We start from the raw sequence: 13413 nt of genomic DNA, 5'->3' as shown, positions 1-13413 counted from the left end.
CCTGTATAGGAATGAATTTAATCCGATTATCCATTATTTTGATTTTTTCCCACTAAACGCACTTTAATCAGTGTGTGAAAAATAGTTTTATATCATGCAAGACATGTTGACACAGATTCGCTCCCTACAACATTTGAAATATTTCAGAGAAAATTATTACAAAATAACAAAAGTAGCTATTTTTTGTATTCATTTTCTATCAATATTTCGAAGGGAAATTCAGGATTTTTTTTTCTGACTCTTAGTGAAGTGCGTCGAAACTTCTACATATGAAAGCAGATAATTATCAAAAAAAGCTTCACTAAATGTGTACATAATTTCGTATCTCGTTCTGGTAATTGACACCGTTTTAATTTGCAACGTCACTTTTGACATTGCATATTTGATATTCATATATCATGATTAAAACAGAGCAATGGACTCTTCCAGACTGCATCTTGAACTTAAAAAATAAAAAAATTAAATCTAATGCTGGCTTGAAATATCGATTAGTTCTGCGGCCTTGCAATGTGGCATAAAATCAGTTTATTACGGAACAGTATTTTCCCGTTATTATTTCTGCCAACGAATAGTTCCTTAAATATCAGTTTATCGGCTACTTCAGATTAAGATTTAATAAAATTAATTCCAATCCTGTTTTAAGCAAATCATTTAAGTTTTTTGGCTATATGGAATCCAAGATTAACTTATGCAAGGGCTAACGAAGGAAGTGCATGCCTGATTAAGTTTTTTTTTTTTTATTTCCATAGAAATTAAAGATATTTCTGTATCGGAATTACACCATCTATGGACAATTCAGCTATAATCGCACGTAATGTTCACGAGACCTCTGATGTCAAAAATATTCAGAGGTTAAGCTGAGGTTAGTACAGCTACCTCGAAAACGTGCAACAGATCACATTCGGATAACTATGTAGGTCTTTCACACCGCCAGACGTCTCCACTTGCATAAACATCGCACGTGCTGCTTGTTGTCAAGGTATCGGATGATGATCTAATTCTCCCCCTGCGCACCACCCACCCACGAAGTCTATTATGTAAGAAATCAGAGTCCACTTACTAAGTGGCTATATAAAGTTTTCAAAAATAACTGAAGTGAGCTCCGCATCTTCTGGCAGCAAGATGTTGTTCAGCTTCCTGTTCTCCGTGGCGGCAATTTCCGGTATGTTATAGCTGCTTTTTCCTCCTTTCTTGACTTTGAATTCGTTGAAATTTTGATGTAAAAGGAAAATATAGTAATCTACTCTTTCTAAAAGGGCAAAGATTTCAAGAATACTGCATATTTGTTCATAGAACTGCAAGGAAAATCTTTTTAGAAGGCTAAAATGTTTTAAAAGGAATGGATAGCTTACAAAGTTGTAAAAACCCTTCGGAATGACTTGCCTCTGTATTTCCTACATTACTTTCAGATTAGTGGGAACCTTTAAATCTCATTTTTATAGAAGAACGAGATATTATCTTAAGTAGTGCAATACTAAGGCGACTCATGAAAGGCGTGTAAGTGATCAGTGACTTTCGATGCTTTTAAAAGAGTGATTAATTTTAATTTAGCAAGTATTTAATTCATAAAAGCAAGCGAGTCGATGTATTTCTTAGCATATTAATTTAGAAACGTGAAAATGTCCAAGAAAATGTGTCCTATAACAAAAGAAAGTTGTGCTCACTTTAAAATATATATATAAAAAAAACGGAATCTTTTTAAAAGGAGACACACTTACCTAATTGCAATTAACCTCCACTCCCATTAAATTTCAGAATAACCTGAACTCTGAATGCGTTCTACAGAGTTTCTAGTCTATGCCGATCAGTCACGATATCTTATTGCCAACGTCCATTTGAGAGTTGGAGTTAGAATAAACTGTTCGACAACAAGTCCAGTGGCAGTCCAATCTCAGACAAATACGATATGATCCCACGCTATAACAGCTCTTTTCCACTGCTTATTTGGGCACAGAAACCTCGTGATGTTCCTGAGCTATTTCAGATTATTTGTGCTTTGTGATATGCACACTGTCCTGCAGAAAGTAATAACCAGATTAATAAGCTGCGGGCATGAGATTAAGCTTCTTCACTAGCTTACTAAAACTAGGATTCTTTGCTACAAGTACTAACTTTTTCTATTCTTTTCTATCTTGAGGGTTGCCAGTCCAGTATTCCCATCTCGGTTAGGTCTTTTAGGATGTTATCTTCCTTATTTTACGTTTGTTTGCCATCAAGTCAAGCTTCATCTTGAATGCTTGTTTTAGCCATTCTCTCCTCACCTATTCTTCTCCAATGTCCAGACCATCTCAATCTTCAAACTACAATTTCATCAGTGGGGATCTATAGAGGTTGTATAGTTCTTGATTATGTGTTCTTCTCCATTCGCCTATTTTGTTATCTTTTAAAGGTCCAAAGACTTTTTCTAAGGTTTTATTTTCAAGGATCTGCAACAATTTTGCATGTTGTTAGGCTCCAGTTTTCAGTTCCATATAAAACAACAGGTCTAATGATTGTATTTTATATTTTTAATGCTGTTTGAAAGAATTTTGGAAGAAATTAAATGATGTTATTATCTCGAGTAATTAATGTTTGAAGATATTTAAAAGAAGTAGCATTTTTAAAATTCAGTTTATCGATGATAAACTGGCCATTTTCCTCTTGATTGTGATTTCTGCATATTCCTAAATAATCGATTTTTTTTTGGTTGATTTGTTAGCCTACTTTTACAGCAGAAATTTTGGTTTTCGGAATTAGTCCTCAGCATTTCACCACACTAGGTAGAGATCATCTTCATATCTTAATATTTTATTTGTGTTATATTCTAGAGTTGCTCTAATACATTTTTCTAAAGCTAAATTAAATAGGATGGGTGAAAGGGCATCACCTTGCATCAATCTCGTCTTAGCAAAAGGTTTAGATCTAATTCCATTAGCTAGTACCATGCTTCGGGAGTCGGTGGTGCAAATTTTGGTTACATTCATTATCTTATGAAGTATTCCAAGTTCGTTTTATACTATCTCAAGTCCCCTATGAATGCTGAAAGAGGTTTTTCTGAACTCTCTTAATAAAATATGGAGATACTGATTATATTCCTACTTTTTCTCTAATGTCTGTCTAAGTGTAAATATCTGATCAACTGTGGATCTAATTCTTCGGAATCATACATGATATTCATTTATATTTTCTTCCGCATACGGTAAGATTCATTTTGACATATTGGATGAAATTTTGTTGACTAGACAGGATCTCTTTCTCTATCCTCTATGTGTGTAATTTCACATTCTTTTATTTTTATTTCCTTTTATATGCTTTTATAAAAATATCGCCAATTAGCGATTTTTTTCTCTATTGATATGCGACATTATCATGTTAAAAAATTTACCAGTTCATGTATTCCTGTAGTTAATTCATTACCAGAATTGCTTTATCCTCCCACTTTGGCTAATGAAAGTTTAAATATTTCTGGGTACCAACTATTTGTTCATAATTCTCAGCAGTTTCTCTATACCTTTTAGCTGTAAGTTCCTCTCTAGTAGCTCGTGTTTATCCATTACTATCGATAATTGATTATTGTTGTTTAGATAAAAGGAAAATATGCAGTAAGAAGAGTCAATTCATCAGGATATTTCCATGTTTATTTCTTTATATTCTTCCCGATAAACAGTGTTGCTATTAAATTTCTAGATGCCGCCAAATTATCAATTTTTTTCTCTATTGATATGTTTCTTCGTAAAGGCTTTGGCTTCTAATAATTTTATACATTTCATTTCAAAAATTTGCACTGATTCTCTTAATAGGATAAGTATGTGTGTGGAATTTCTTTGAGTGTTAGTTCCAATTTTTCTATAAAACTTATCTTTTGTTTCCTCTTCTGCAGCTTCTATGGATTCATATACATTAATGAAATTTATCTCGAACCATTATAAGCTTAGCCTGCTTATTTTTATTTTCTTTCATTAAAAGTCTCAAATTGAATCAAAGATGACCCAGTTTTTATCTGATAATGAAACCTGTTCCGAGCGCGTACTTATATGAGTTGTTTCCACCATAAAATAGTAAAAAGTTGTCTTCTTGAATTACTTCTCCCTCCATTCGTCTCTTGTATTACTGTCATATCCATTTCATATCTATTTAATTCAAGAGTAAGTTCCTGAAGTGCTCCAGAATTATATTTATACAACCCTCTCATGTTTTATTCGGAAGCCATTATTCCAATGCATAGATCGATATCTGTTTAAGTCTGTCCATTGAAGAATACTTAGTACTTGTTTTGTGAACAGTAGATTTTTTACTAGATGGAGTTGTCGGCCCCACGCTCAACCCTCAACTCTGAGGATCAAGGTGACTCTCTTCATTCGAACCCTCCACTTTGAACTGTCCGGGTTGAGAGCAATACTACCGCTGGTATAGTTCACGGGATCGGACATGCAAGCCTTTCCCCTCACGATGACAAGGTGGAGACTATCGCAGTTATGCATCTAGTAGTTAAAAATATTCAAGTAGGCTGCGATATTCGAAGCTCACACCATCATAATCAGAAGATCTAAGGGTTCCAAATACTCTTCACATCATCACCATAATCATGGAGCACCATGAAATTTGCCAACTGGCTGCCATTGATTCATGATTTTTTATCATATCCTGGCAATGCCATAATTGGAACCGGAATTTCTCCGACCTGAAGAGTTTGATATCGGCGTTCAACGTATCCGTTGTATACATAGGCAGTGTATTTTCTGCCGAGATATATATACTGTATATATATATATATATATATATATATATAAAATTGCCATTAAATTTCTTTAACTTACATTTTAATTACTTATTTTATATTTTTAAAAAATATCGTGTTTCTAATTGAATATTTTGTTTCTTTCCAGCCTGCGTTTCTGCATTTGGTAAGTAAATTCTGAATTCTCTAAATAAATGTGCCGTTTAGATGTTAATACGATCAGTAATTTTGCAAAGATTTCTTATAGTTTGCTTGAAGTTTAGCCATTAAGACAATAAAATAGCTAAGCATTTCTCTTAGTAGGAAAACAGATTACTATAAAATAATTCAAAAGCTAATGCATACCGAATTATGAATACTTCGCAGTCTTACGTGGATTCATTTATAACAAAATAAATTAAAAAGAAGCGAATAATCTACATATGATTATTATCTTCTATGGAAAGTTAACACTACTCAAATTCGTGGTGTACTTTTTATGTATCTCATACAGGAGAGGTCGAAGGACCTATTAATCACATCCGTGCAGTGTGGTGAGGGTAGGTGAAGATTGAGACAGAATAGATATTTGTAAACAATTTATGTTCACATATCAACATGAATGGTATTTGAACCGTTCATATTCTACGAATGGCCGTAAGGCATCAAAATATCGCCCATTTCAAACATCATGTATTTAAAGATCTTCGCAAGAGAATCTAGAAATAGAAGGCGCGTAGTCGTTCACTGGTTGATCGATAGATGGTGCTGGGCTTCATGGCGCTATTTTCACTACATTTTTGAAATATGTTAAAGAATGATACAGAATTATTAGTGCTGGCAAAAATAAAATGTTTGGAGGATAATATTTTGCAGACAACAATAATTTGTGCTCGGTTATGAACCATGCGCAAATGTAAACACAGGAAATATAATATAGTTAAAAACAAAATCAAAGCAATGGCCATATTACCATGCTTGGTAAACACGGATATCAATACAAAGATGATTCTTTTTTCTTTTTTTTTTCTAATTTTGATATCTTTAACATTTCATAAAATTACCATTAAAAATCATTACTCAACAAAATATAAGCCGAAATACTGTATGATCTTGATGATTTCCCTACAAGCAGTCGCGATCGCTCAAAGTGATCGATAAACTTTCAGGTTGTCCTTGACATGGAACAATCGTCCTGGAGACCAATTCAACACAGACATCGGTAGCATTTCAATTTGAGCTTGTATTAGGATCAAATTTGTAAGAAGTATTACAAAAATGTTTTCCACGCGGGCGAAGAAAAAGATAGCATAGTTTCGATTTCAGTGCTGAGTTTCGACCAACAGACTAACAGCTCGTGTCTTCAAATTAGTCTCGAATATTGGACGCAGTGTTGGAAACATATTTCTCAAATTGGCCTTGAAAATACTTGTCACGGCATTCTAACTTAGTAATAATGATATGAGTAATTTTGGTCTTTTGCTCTACTGATAATTTCTAAAAACCTCTTCTAAGATGATTTTAAGCATTTGTACTACATAATGAAAGCCTCAGTTAAAAACAAAATGTCTTCGTTTACCAAAGAGAATACGAGTTATTGTTTCTAATCCTAATTTCTTAAAATTGTCGTACAACTTGTCTGCATCTGCCCGCTTCCCTCAGTTTGTTGTACTTCTTGTAGACAAGGTGATAACGAAAATACTTCAGACAACTGTAGCCATATCGTGTTCCTAATTCTAACTAGTATTCACATGTATGTAATCGTATGTCAGATATTTTACCGTTGATGTTTCCAAACTGTGAGATTTAAAAAAAAAACAACTTAGAAACTATACTTGTTGTGTGCGAAAAACCAATTTTGAAATCGTCCTGTCGGCAATAAGTCCTGTTTAGATCTTATCAACTGGAATCGAACCTATAAGTCTTTCCCCGTGTAGGCTACAATCATTGAAATTCTCATGAGAAATGGCATTTCACGAATGCAGAACCACTTTATAAACAAACCATATATATTGTTTCCCTAGTAAGAACCAGCTCTTCAGTTGATATAAAGAAACTAGATTAATGCTTGTAAAAATAACATCAATCCTATAAAATCTCGTTTTGTATGTACCAACTGAAAATAGTAATAAATAAATAAACTCAATAATTGTAATCACATTCCTAAAAACAGTTTGAACATTGTTGTTTCACAGAACAGAGGCACAGGAATGAAGGAAAAAAACAAGAAGTTGGTTCAATAAGTTTGGAATGGAAATGTGAATGGAGGCTGATCAGTAGTTGTTCCAGTTCTTACATGATTAGAACAAAATGGAGGAAAGGAATGGCTTCCAGAAAATAGTTATAAAAAGACAATGCAGAACGTGTCTATGAGAAAGCAATTGGAGTAAATATTTGATGGATAGGAACCATCTGTTAAGTTGATTGCCTTCTTTATAGAATCGAGCATTGGGTATGCCGCTCTAAATGCGACAACAATGTTATAAGATCAGATGGTTTGGGGATTTATGAAGTATTAACAGTTGTGTAGACTAGAAATAGTGTTTTGAAAGAAACATGAAACCAAGTTTTTGGAGACTGAGGAGACAACGGTTGCGGTGCATTTGTCAGGATGCACGAAATAAAAGTAAGCCAAAAAAAAATGAAATCTGATCTTGGAGATCGAAACATTACCAGAAGTAGGACTTAGGGAACAAAGGTATTTTTTTCGAGGCAATAACAAAGTTGTGTTTTATAGAACTGAAATATATTGCAATTCTTATAACTCCACTTGAAAATAGTGAGCAGATTTGTGATTTTAAGAAATTTATGAAATATCTTAAAGCTTGAATCATTCGAGTACTGGAGCGTACTGTCCTTAGCCAAACTAAGGTTAATATTCGAAGATACTGAGAGAAGGTTGAATCTACAGGAGGAGATGAAAGTGCTGAGCAAATAAAGGGCAGGTGGGAGAGATAATGGGCTGGTAACAAGGCCTCAATGCTACGGATCAAAATCAGACGCCTTAGAAATGTCGAGCGACCATGAGTTTCTCCATAGATTATATCAAAAGCTAGTAAGTTGGCCAAGGAGGCATGCTTTGAAGCGAGAGCGGCGGAGTCAATATATTAAAATGATTAACTGCACTGGTGTTTACATTTTAATATATTGACTCCTGAATAGAGCACATGTGGACGATTGTATGAAAAGCTAAATAAAGTTGGTGTTCTGGCACTATTTCCAAGTCTTTTCCTTTTTATGTCTTTAGGTTATGACCGCAATCTGGAATACGTATACAAATACAAGGGGTATGTATTCTCAGGAGTACCGGAGCTTAAACCACAGTATGCCGCTGCAGCTTATGATGCGGAGGTCATCGTTCAGCCAAGAGAAACTTACTGGATTGTAAAAGTAAGTTACTGTCAATCGAAATCAGCTTTAATACTTTCAAAAAATTAACATTATCTATATATTAAGATAAATATGCTAATTAACAAAACTTAACAAAATTAACTGTAAATTATTAATTGTAGAGTCGTCTACACTCGGATGGCTGAACAGTAAACAAACATATTGCTTAGTTTGAGAACTGATATTACATTCACCTAATACAGTATTATAATTCTTCACGGAATTTGTGAATATTTCAAAGGATCTTTGTAAATATTTAACAGTTATAATAGGTCAATTATCATTATCATATCACAGTGTATCATTCATTAAATGGTTTATCTATAATTACATGCACAATCCAGTTCAAATGCTTATTTCAATGAACTTTTCTTTTTCTCGCCATTACTATAACCATTTTAAATAATATCCATTTTTTCCAGTTGCACGACGTTAAGTTTTCTCATCTGAATGATGTCGTTCCGGACTTCGAACACCATGTTTTCACGTACCAAGAGGCTCAAGGTACTCCCCTTGAGAAACCACTGAAGGTGTACTTCGAAAACGGACTGGTAAGATGAAAATATCCGTGGTTTATAGAGTAAATTCGTATTAAAACATGATTATTATCAAAAGACGTCTGAAGAGAAAAAAAACATTACGGTTAAAAACATTTTATGTATTTAATTGCTTTTGCTGTTCATGTTGTTGCCAGCTTCCTTCTGAGGAAAAGAATGACCAATTCCGAATGAATCTATCAGCTTAAACTTCAAGATCTGCCTCATAGTAGTGAGTTTTTGTTTCATTCTTACACACGAGAGGTTGCAGATCCTACACCAAATTGGTGCCATGGTGGGATTACCACATAGAAATCCGTCAAATTCCTTCTGTCTTAACTCTACTTCAGTATAAACAGATGAATAATCAGATGTTACATTCATAGCTTATTATATCTTGTGCTATCAGCAATCAATTACATTTCTCTATATACATCATATATAGAAAGTAATCGGGATTCAATGAATCGATGCTCATAGAGGGAGGTCATATATCACCCACACCAGCTGTCATACCTTTTCCTGAATTCATTCACACTGAAATATAAGTCATAATAGTTTAAAAGCTAGATTTTAAATCCTAAATGCAACTTCAGGTTTAACATAAAAAAGTCTACATAAGTTCCTAGATAAATAAATACAGGACAGCCGCGAACGACATGGTTAACAGTCTGTGCTAAATTGCCTCAATCGCAACATGGAGTATCTGTGTTTGTATCTCCCATGTCCTGTTTGTTCCGGTTAAGTATAGACCATAATTATCTTGGAAGATCAAACTCCTTTAGTGTAGATTTTAGACCAGGAATAATGACATGTAAAACTTACAAGTCAAGTTTCTAAGTTAATGTGATGTCAAAGACCCACGTGCAACATATGCATAGCAGTTCTCCAGGTTGGTCGTCTAAACATATCTCCGAGCTATGTGTAATATGCTTTCATAAACAGGCCAGTCACTGATCTCAAGAATTTTATTCATTTCACAGGTTGTCTAATCTTTTACTTCCACAATACTTACTTGAAATTTACTACATTTAAAATCTTAATTTATAAGGCTGATATAAAACTTTTACCCATTCAAAACATTTTTGGAATCCCAGAAGGTGGGTATCAAGACACACAGTTTGAAATCTTCTAAGTCATGTATGTAAAGTAGGATTCATGCCAGGAAAAGAAAACAATGGAGATCCATTCTAGAAAAAAAGTTTCCTACTAACTTTGTTTAAATAATTTTCGATATTCATAAAAATATTCGATAAACCTTGCATTTCTCATATATCCCTAACCGTTGAAAATATACTCTTCGTGCAAGATCTGATTTTTCATGGACTATGTTACCTTCTATCTTAGAATATTGTTTTGAAATAGGGGAAGTGCACCCCCAATTTTTTAATGCTTTACACTGCACAGAAGTAAAGGCGATTTGGTTAAGTGGTGTCTCTGCTCACAGACTGTCCCCCACCCACCCACGCACATCAGTATCTCATGTTTCCATTCTTCTGTTGATATTTTCATGGGCGCTGTTTCACTAAACTGGCTGACACAATTCCTCCACTTCCCCGCTGACCCATAAATACACAAGCAACTGCTATTCAACACCCATGCACTCTCCAGCTCCAAATATACTGAACGAATTTCTCAATCTTCTCTTTCATACTTTCTATCTCTGTGCTCTAAAACATTCTCCACACACTTTTTGCTAAGGACATCAAACTCCAGTTGTTCAATAAACATTCAGACTCCTTCTTGACCATTTGCCTACACATGGCATCGATGTGCTTGTAGGATTCGAAATCAATCTCATCTCTATTTAAGATGAGATTGATATAATAAAAAATTATAATGCATAGCCTAGAAATGAGCATCAAAACAAAATAAGTAAATTATGCACTAATTAATGACAAAATTAAATGATTTCATTTATATGTGAATATAGGTTAAGAAGTACCAGGTCCAGAAGGATGATCCGGAGTGGTCCGTAAACGTAAAAAGGGGATTTCTCAACTTTTTCCAACTGAATTTCGAGAAATTGAATCCTGTTATTGTTCGAAATAAAGAGCACGTGTACAAACCCGACCCATACTCCAATTACTACAGAGTGATAGAGGTATGTATACTACTTTAATGTATTATAACAGTAAGAAATTAAAAAAAATGAAAACTTTTCTTATAATCTAATACCAGACTTGCCTTTTAATGTGATTTAAAATATCTTGCGCTACCACGTCGCTGTTTTATGCACATTCCAATAGTGTACTTCTAAACATTATTATGCTTGGTCTGACCTATGTTCTCGTCATCCATAAGTCTACCCATCATTGGCAGAAATGAACTGCCGATGATGACAAAGGATAAGACAACTACCAAGATAACCACTTTACCAAAGTCAGAATAGTTCCATCTACTCCCTTTGGGAATAAAAAAAAGCGTTATTTTTTATTTCAAACTTTATAATGTCCACAAATAATTAATTCTCAAATACTTCTGGCTATGAGAATATCATTCATGCTACAATGAATACAAAATTATAAAGTTTGCTTAAAAATAGACACACGAACCATTAAGGGGAAAAAAAGTTACAAATAAGTATTGTCATCTTTCATAATCATAGTAAAACTACAAGAGCAAACCTGAAGAAAGACAGCAAAGAAATCATTTTTAGTATCCGAAGTCTACTACCGCATTCTCTTGTATAATGTAATAACCTAATCTGGAATTTGCATTTAATCATGTATTTAAATAACATCTTTATTTAGAAGCAAAAATGTATCTCTGCTATCTGCTGCCTGACCTTGTATTGATTATCAAAGAGCCATTGCAAGTGCAACCCGAGACGGCTGGCTGTCTCCACCTGATAAAGCAGTAGGCTTATGCTGTCCTTATCTACACACTATGTCCAAAAAGACACGGAAATGTTTTGGACAGAGGGTGTTCCAACATTCCGAAAATATAAGAAACTAGTGGCGCCACCTGTTGTATCTTTTTGTTGTAGAAAGCGGCAATCTTCAATAGTGTTGTGTCAACTGTTTATGACATTTGTGTTTCATTAGAAGCCGCGATATAGTGCAAAGAGTGACCGGGTGTTTTGAGGAACGGTCGGTCGTCACGATATTCATGGCGTATGTGACGAATTCTTGCTAACAATCGCTTCAAACTTCGAGATAACATCCACCATTGACCGTTTGGCCAGGCGGAACGAATTCTTTGTGGATAATACCCTTGGAATCGTAGAAACAAATCAGCATTGTCTTTACTTTTGACTTCTCCAAGCGACTTTTTTTCGGATGAAGGAAGTTTGAGTCCTTACGAGCAGTTTTCATGAGGTCCTTGCAGTGTTCGATTCGATACATTTTTTGGTCGTCGGTCAACTTGTGGGGAACAAATTGCAACTTCAATTTACGAACACCCAAACTCTCGGTCAAAATGTTGTGCACAGTTGATTTTGGAATCCCCAATTTATCTTCAATAAATCTCACGGACGATTTCTGGTTTTCTTTGATGAAATCACGTACTTTTTGGACGTTAACTTCGCTCAATCCAGTTTTTGGACGGCCCAGCTTTTCGTCGTCCTCAAGCGTTTGACGACCACTTTGAAATCGCTTAAACCACTCATAAACTTGAGTACGGGATAAGCATTCATCACCGTATGGTTTCTGAAGCATTTGATGCGTTTCCGTATACCTTTTACCAAGTTTAACACAAAGGTCAAACGCAGTTCTGTGTTTCAAACTCATTTTCCGACCGCTCGTCAAAACACACTGTCACTCTTGGCACTATAACTCGGCTTCTAATGAAACAAATGTCATAAACAGTTGACACAACACTAACGAAGGTTGCCGATTTCGACAACAAAAAGATACAACAGGTGGCACTACTAGTTTCTTCTATTATCGTAAAGTTCGGTTTCTTTTTGGACAGAGGGCGTAGAAAGGGTCATGATTTCTAAATAAGGTTTAAGATGAAACAAACTAATTTTGCAGTTGCGATCTCCTTTTGGTGTAAATGTAGTACTATAATATTCGTTATTTTTTAAATATTTATCGCAATTATATGCGATAAATAAATGCTTTTAACTATGCCGTTTTTGAAGTACATATTTATTATTTTTGAATCAGTAAATCCTCGAATCTTGCTTCTAAACACCTGAAAAACATTCGGGCGGCATATGTCTAAAACTTTCTCTCATTACCTTTAATTATAAACAAAAGGGACGAAATAATTCAGGACTGTTTTGTGTTACCGTCTTAAAGAGCGCTGACAAAGCTTCTCGTGAACGGTTTTCTGAGGAAGACAGAAAATAGTGCTGTTTTTGTGAAGTTCATTAATAAGATCCCAAAAAAAGTTGGAAATATATGATAAATATTGAGATACACACCTTTTAATTACCCTCAGTTCTTTACAATGTTATCTTTATAATGTTTTCTTAATATTCATCGTACATAGCTTCAGAGGTTTTCAAAGGCTTCTTTGAAAACCCAGAATTTAGAATCGCAAAGCACGAACGAGCTATCCTCAGCCTTTTCTCCAACTTTGTCTTAATCTAATAATGTCACATCTCTCTGTACTGGTTGCAATTATGGCCGAAGCGATTAAGGCTACGAGAAAAGCTTTGCCACTTTTGTATGTTATAAAGCAAACTCACTTTCAGTTGAAAAACCCATGAAAATATTGCTTGTATCTTAAATTAGATTCGAGACATCTCATTAACGCGTACTATTTACCATTTCATTCCCTCTTCTGAAAAAGTTGGTGGTCTGGTCTTTGTGAAACATAGAAAAATGGAGACATCAATTT

General features: G+C 34.5%; 1 protein-coding gene across 1 annotated transcript in view; it reads left to right on the top strand.

The window, feature by feature from the left end:
* Nucleotides 1–1052: 1052 nt before the first annotated feature.
* The window catches only part of LOC150092557 (vitellogenin-6-like), a 41439-nt gene continuing 29078 nt past the window's right edge, over nucleotides 1053–13413 (top strand). The window contains exons 1-5 of the mRNA XM_090414677.1: nucleotides 1053–1162; nucleotides 4866–4883; nucleotides 7944–8086; nucleotides 8509–8637; nucleotides 10556–10726. Coding sequence (XP_090270803.1) covers nucleotides 1123–1162; nucleotides 4866–4883; nucleotides 7944–8086; nucleotides 8509–8637; nucleotides 10556–10726 — 501 coding nt within the window. The 5' untranslated portion in view covers nucleotides 1053–1122. The remainder of the gene's footprint in view (nucleotides 1163–4865; nucleotides 4884–7943; nucleotides 8087–8508; nucleotides 8638–10555; nucleotides 10727–13413) is intronic.

The sequence above is a fragment of the Typopeltis vanoorti genome, chromosome 25 (assembly GCF_054136105.1).
Source record: "Typopeltis vanoorti isolate ZY-2024b chromosome 25, IOZ_Tvanoo_1.0, whole genome shotgun sequence".
Lineage (NCBI taxonomy): Eukaryota > Metazoa > Arthropoda > Arachnida > Uropygi > Thelyphonidae > Typopeltis > Typopeltis vanoorti.
Note: the sequence above shows the minus strand (reverse complement) of the source record. Positions and strands in the feature narration are given on the sequence as shown.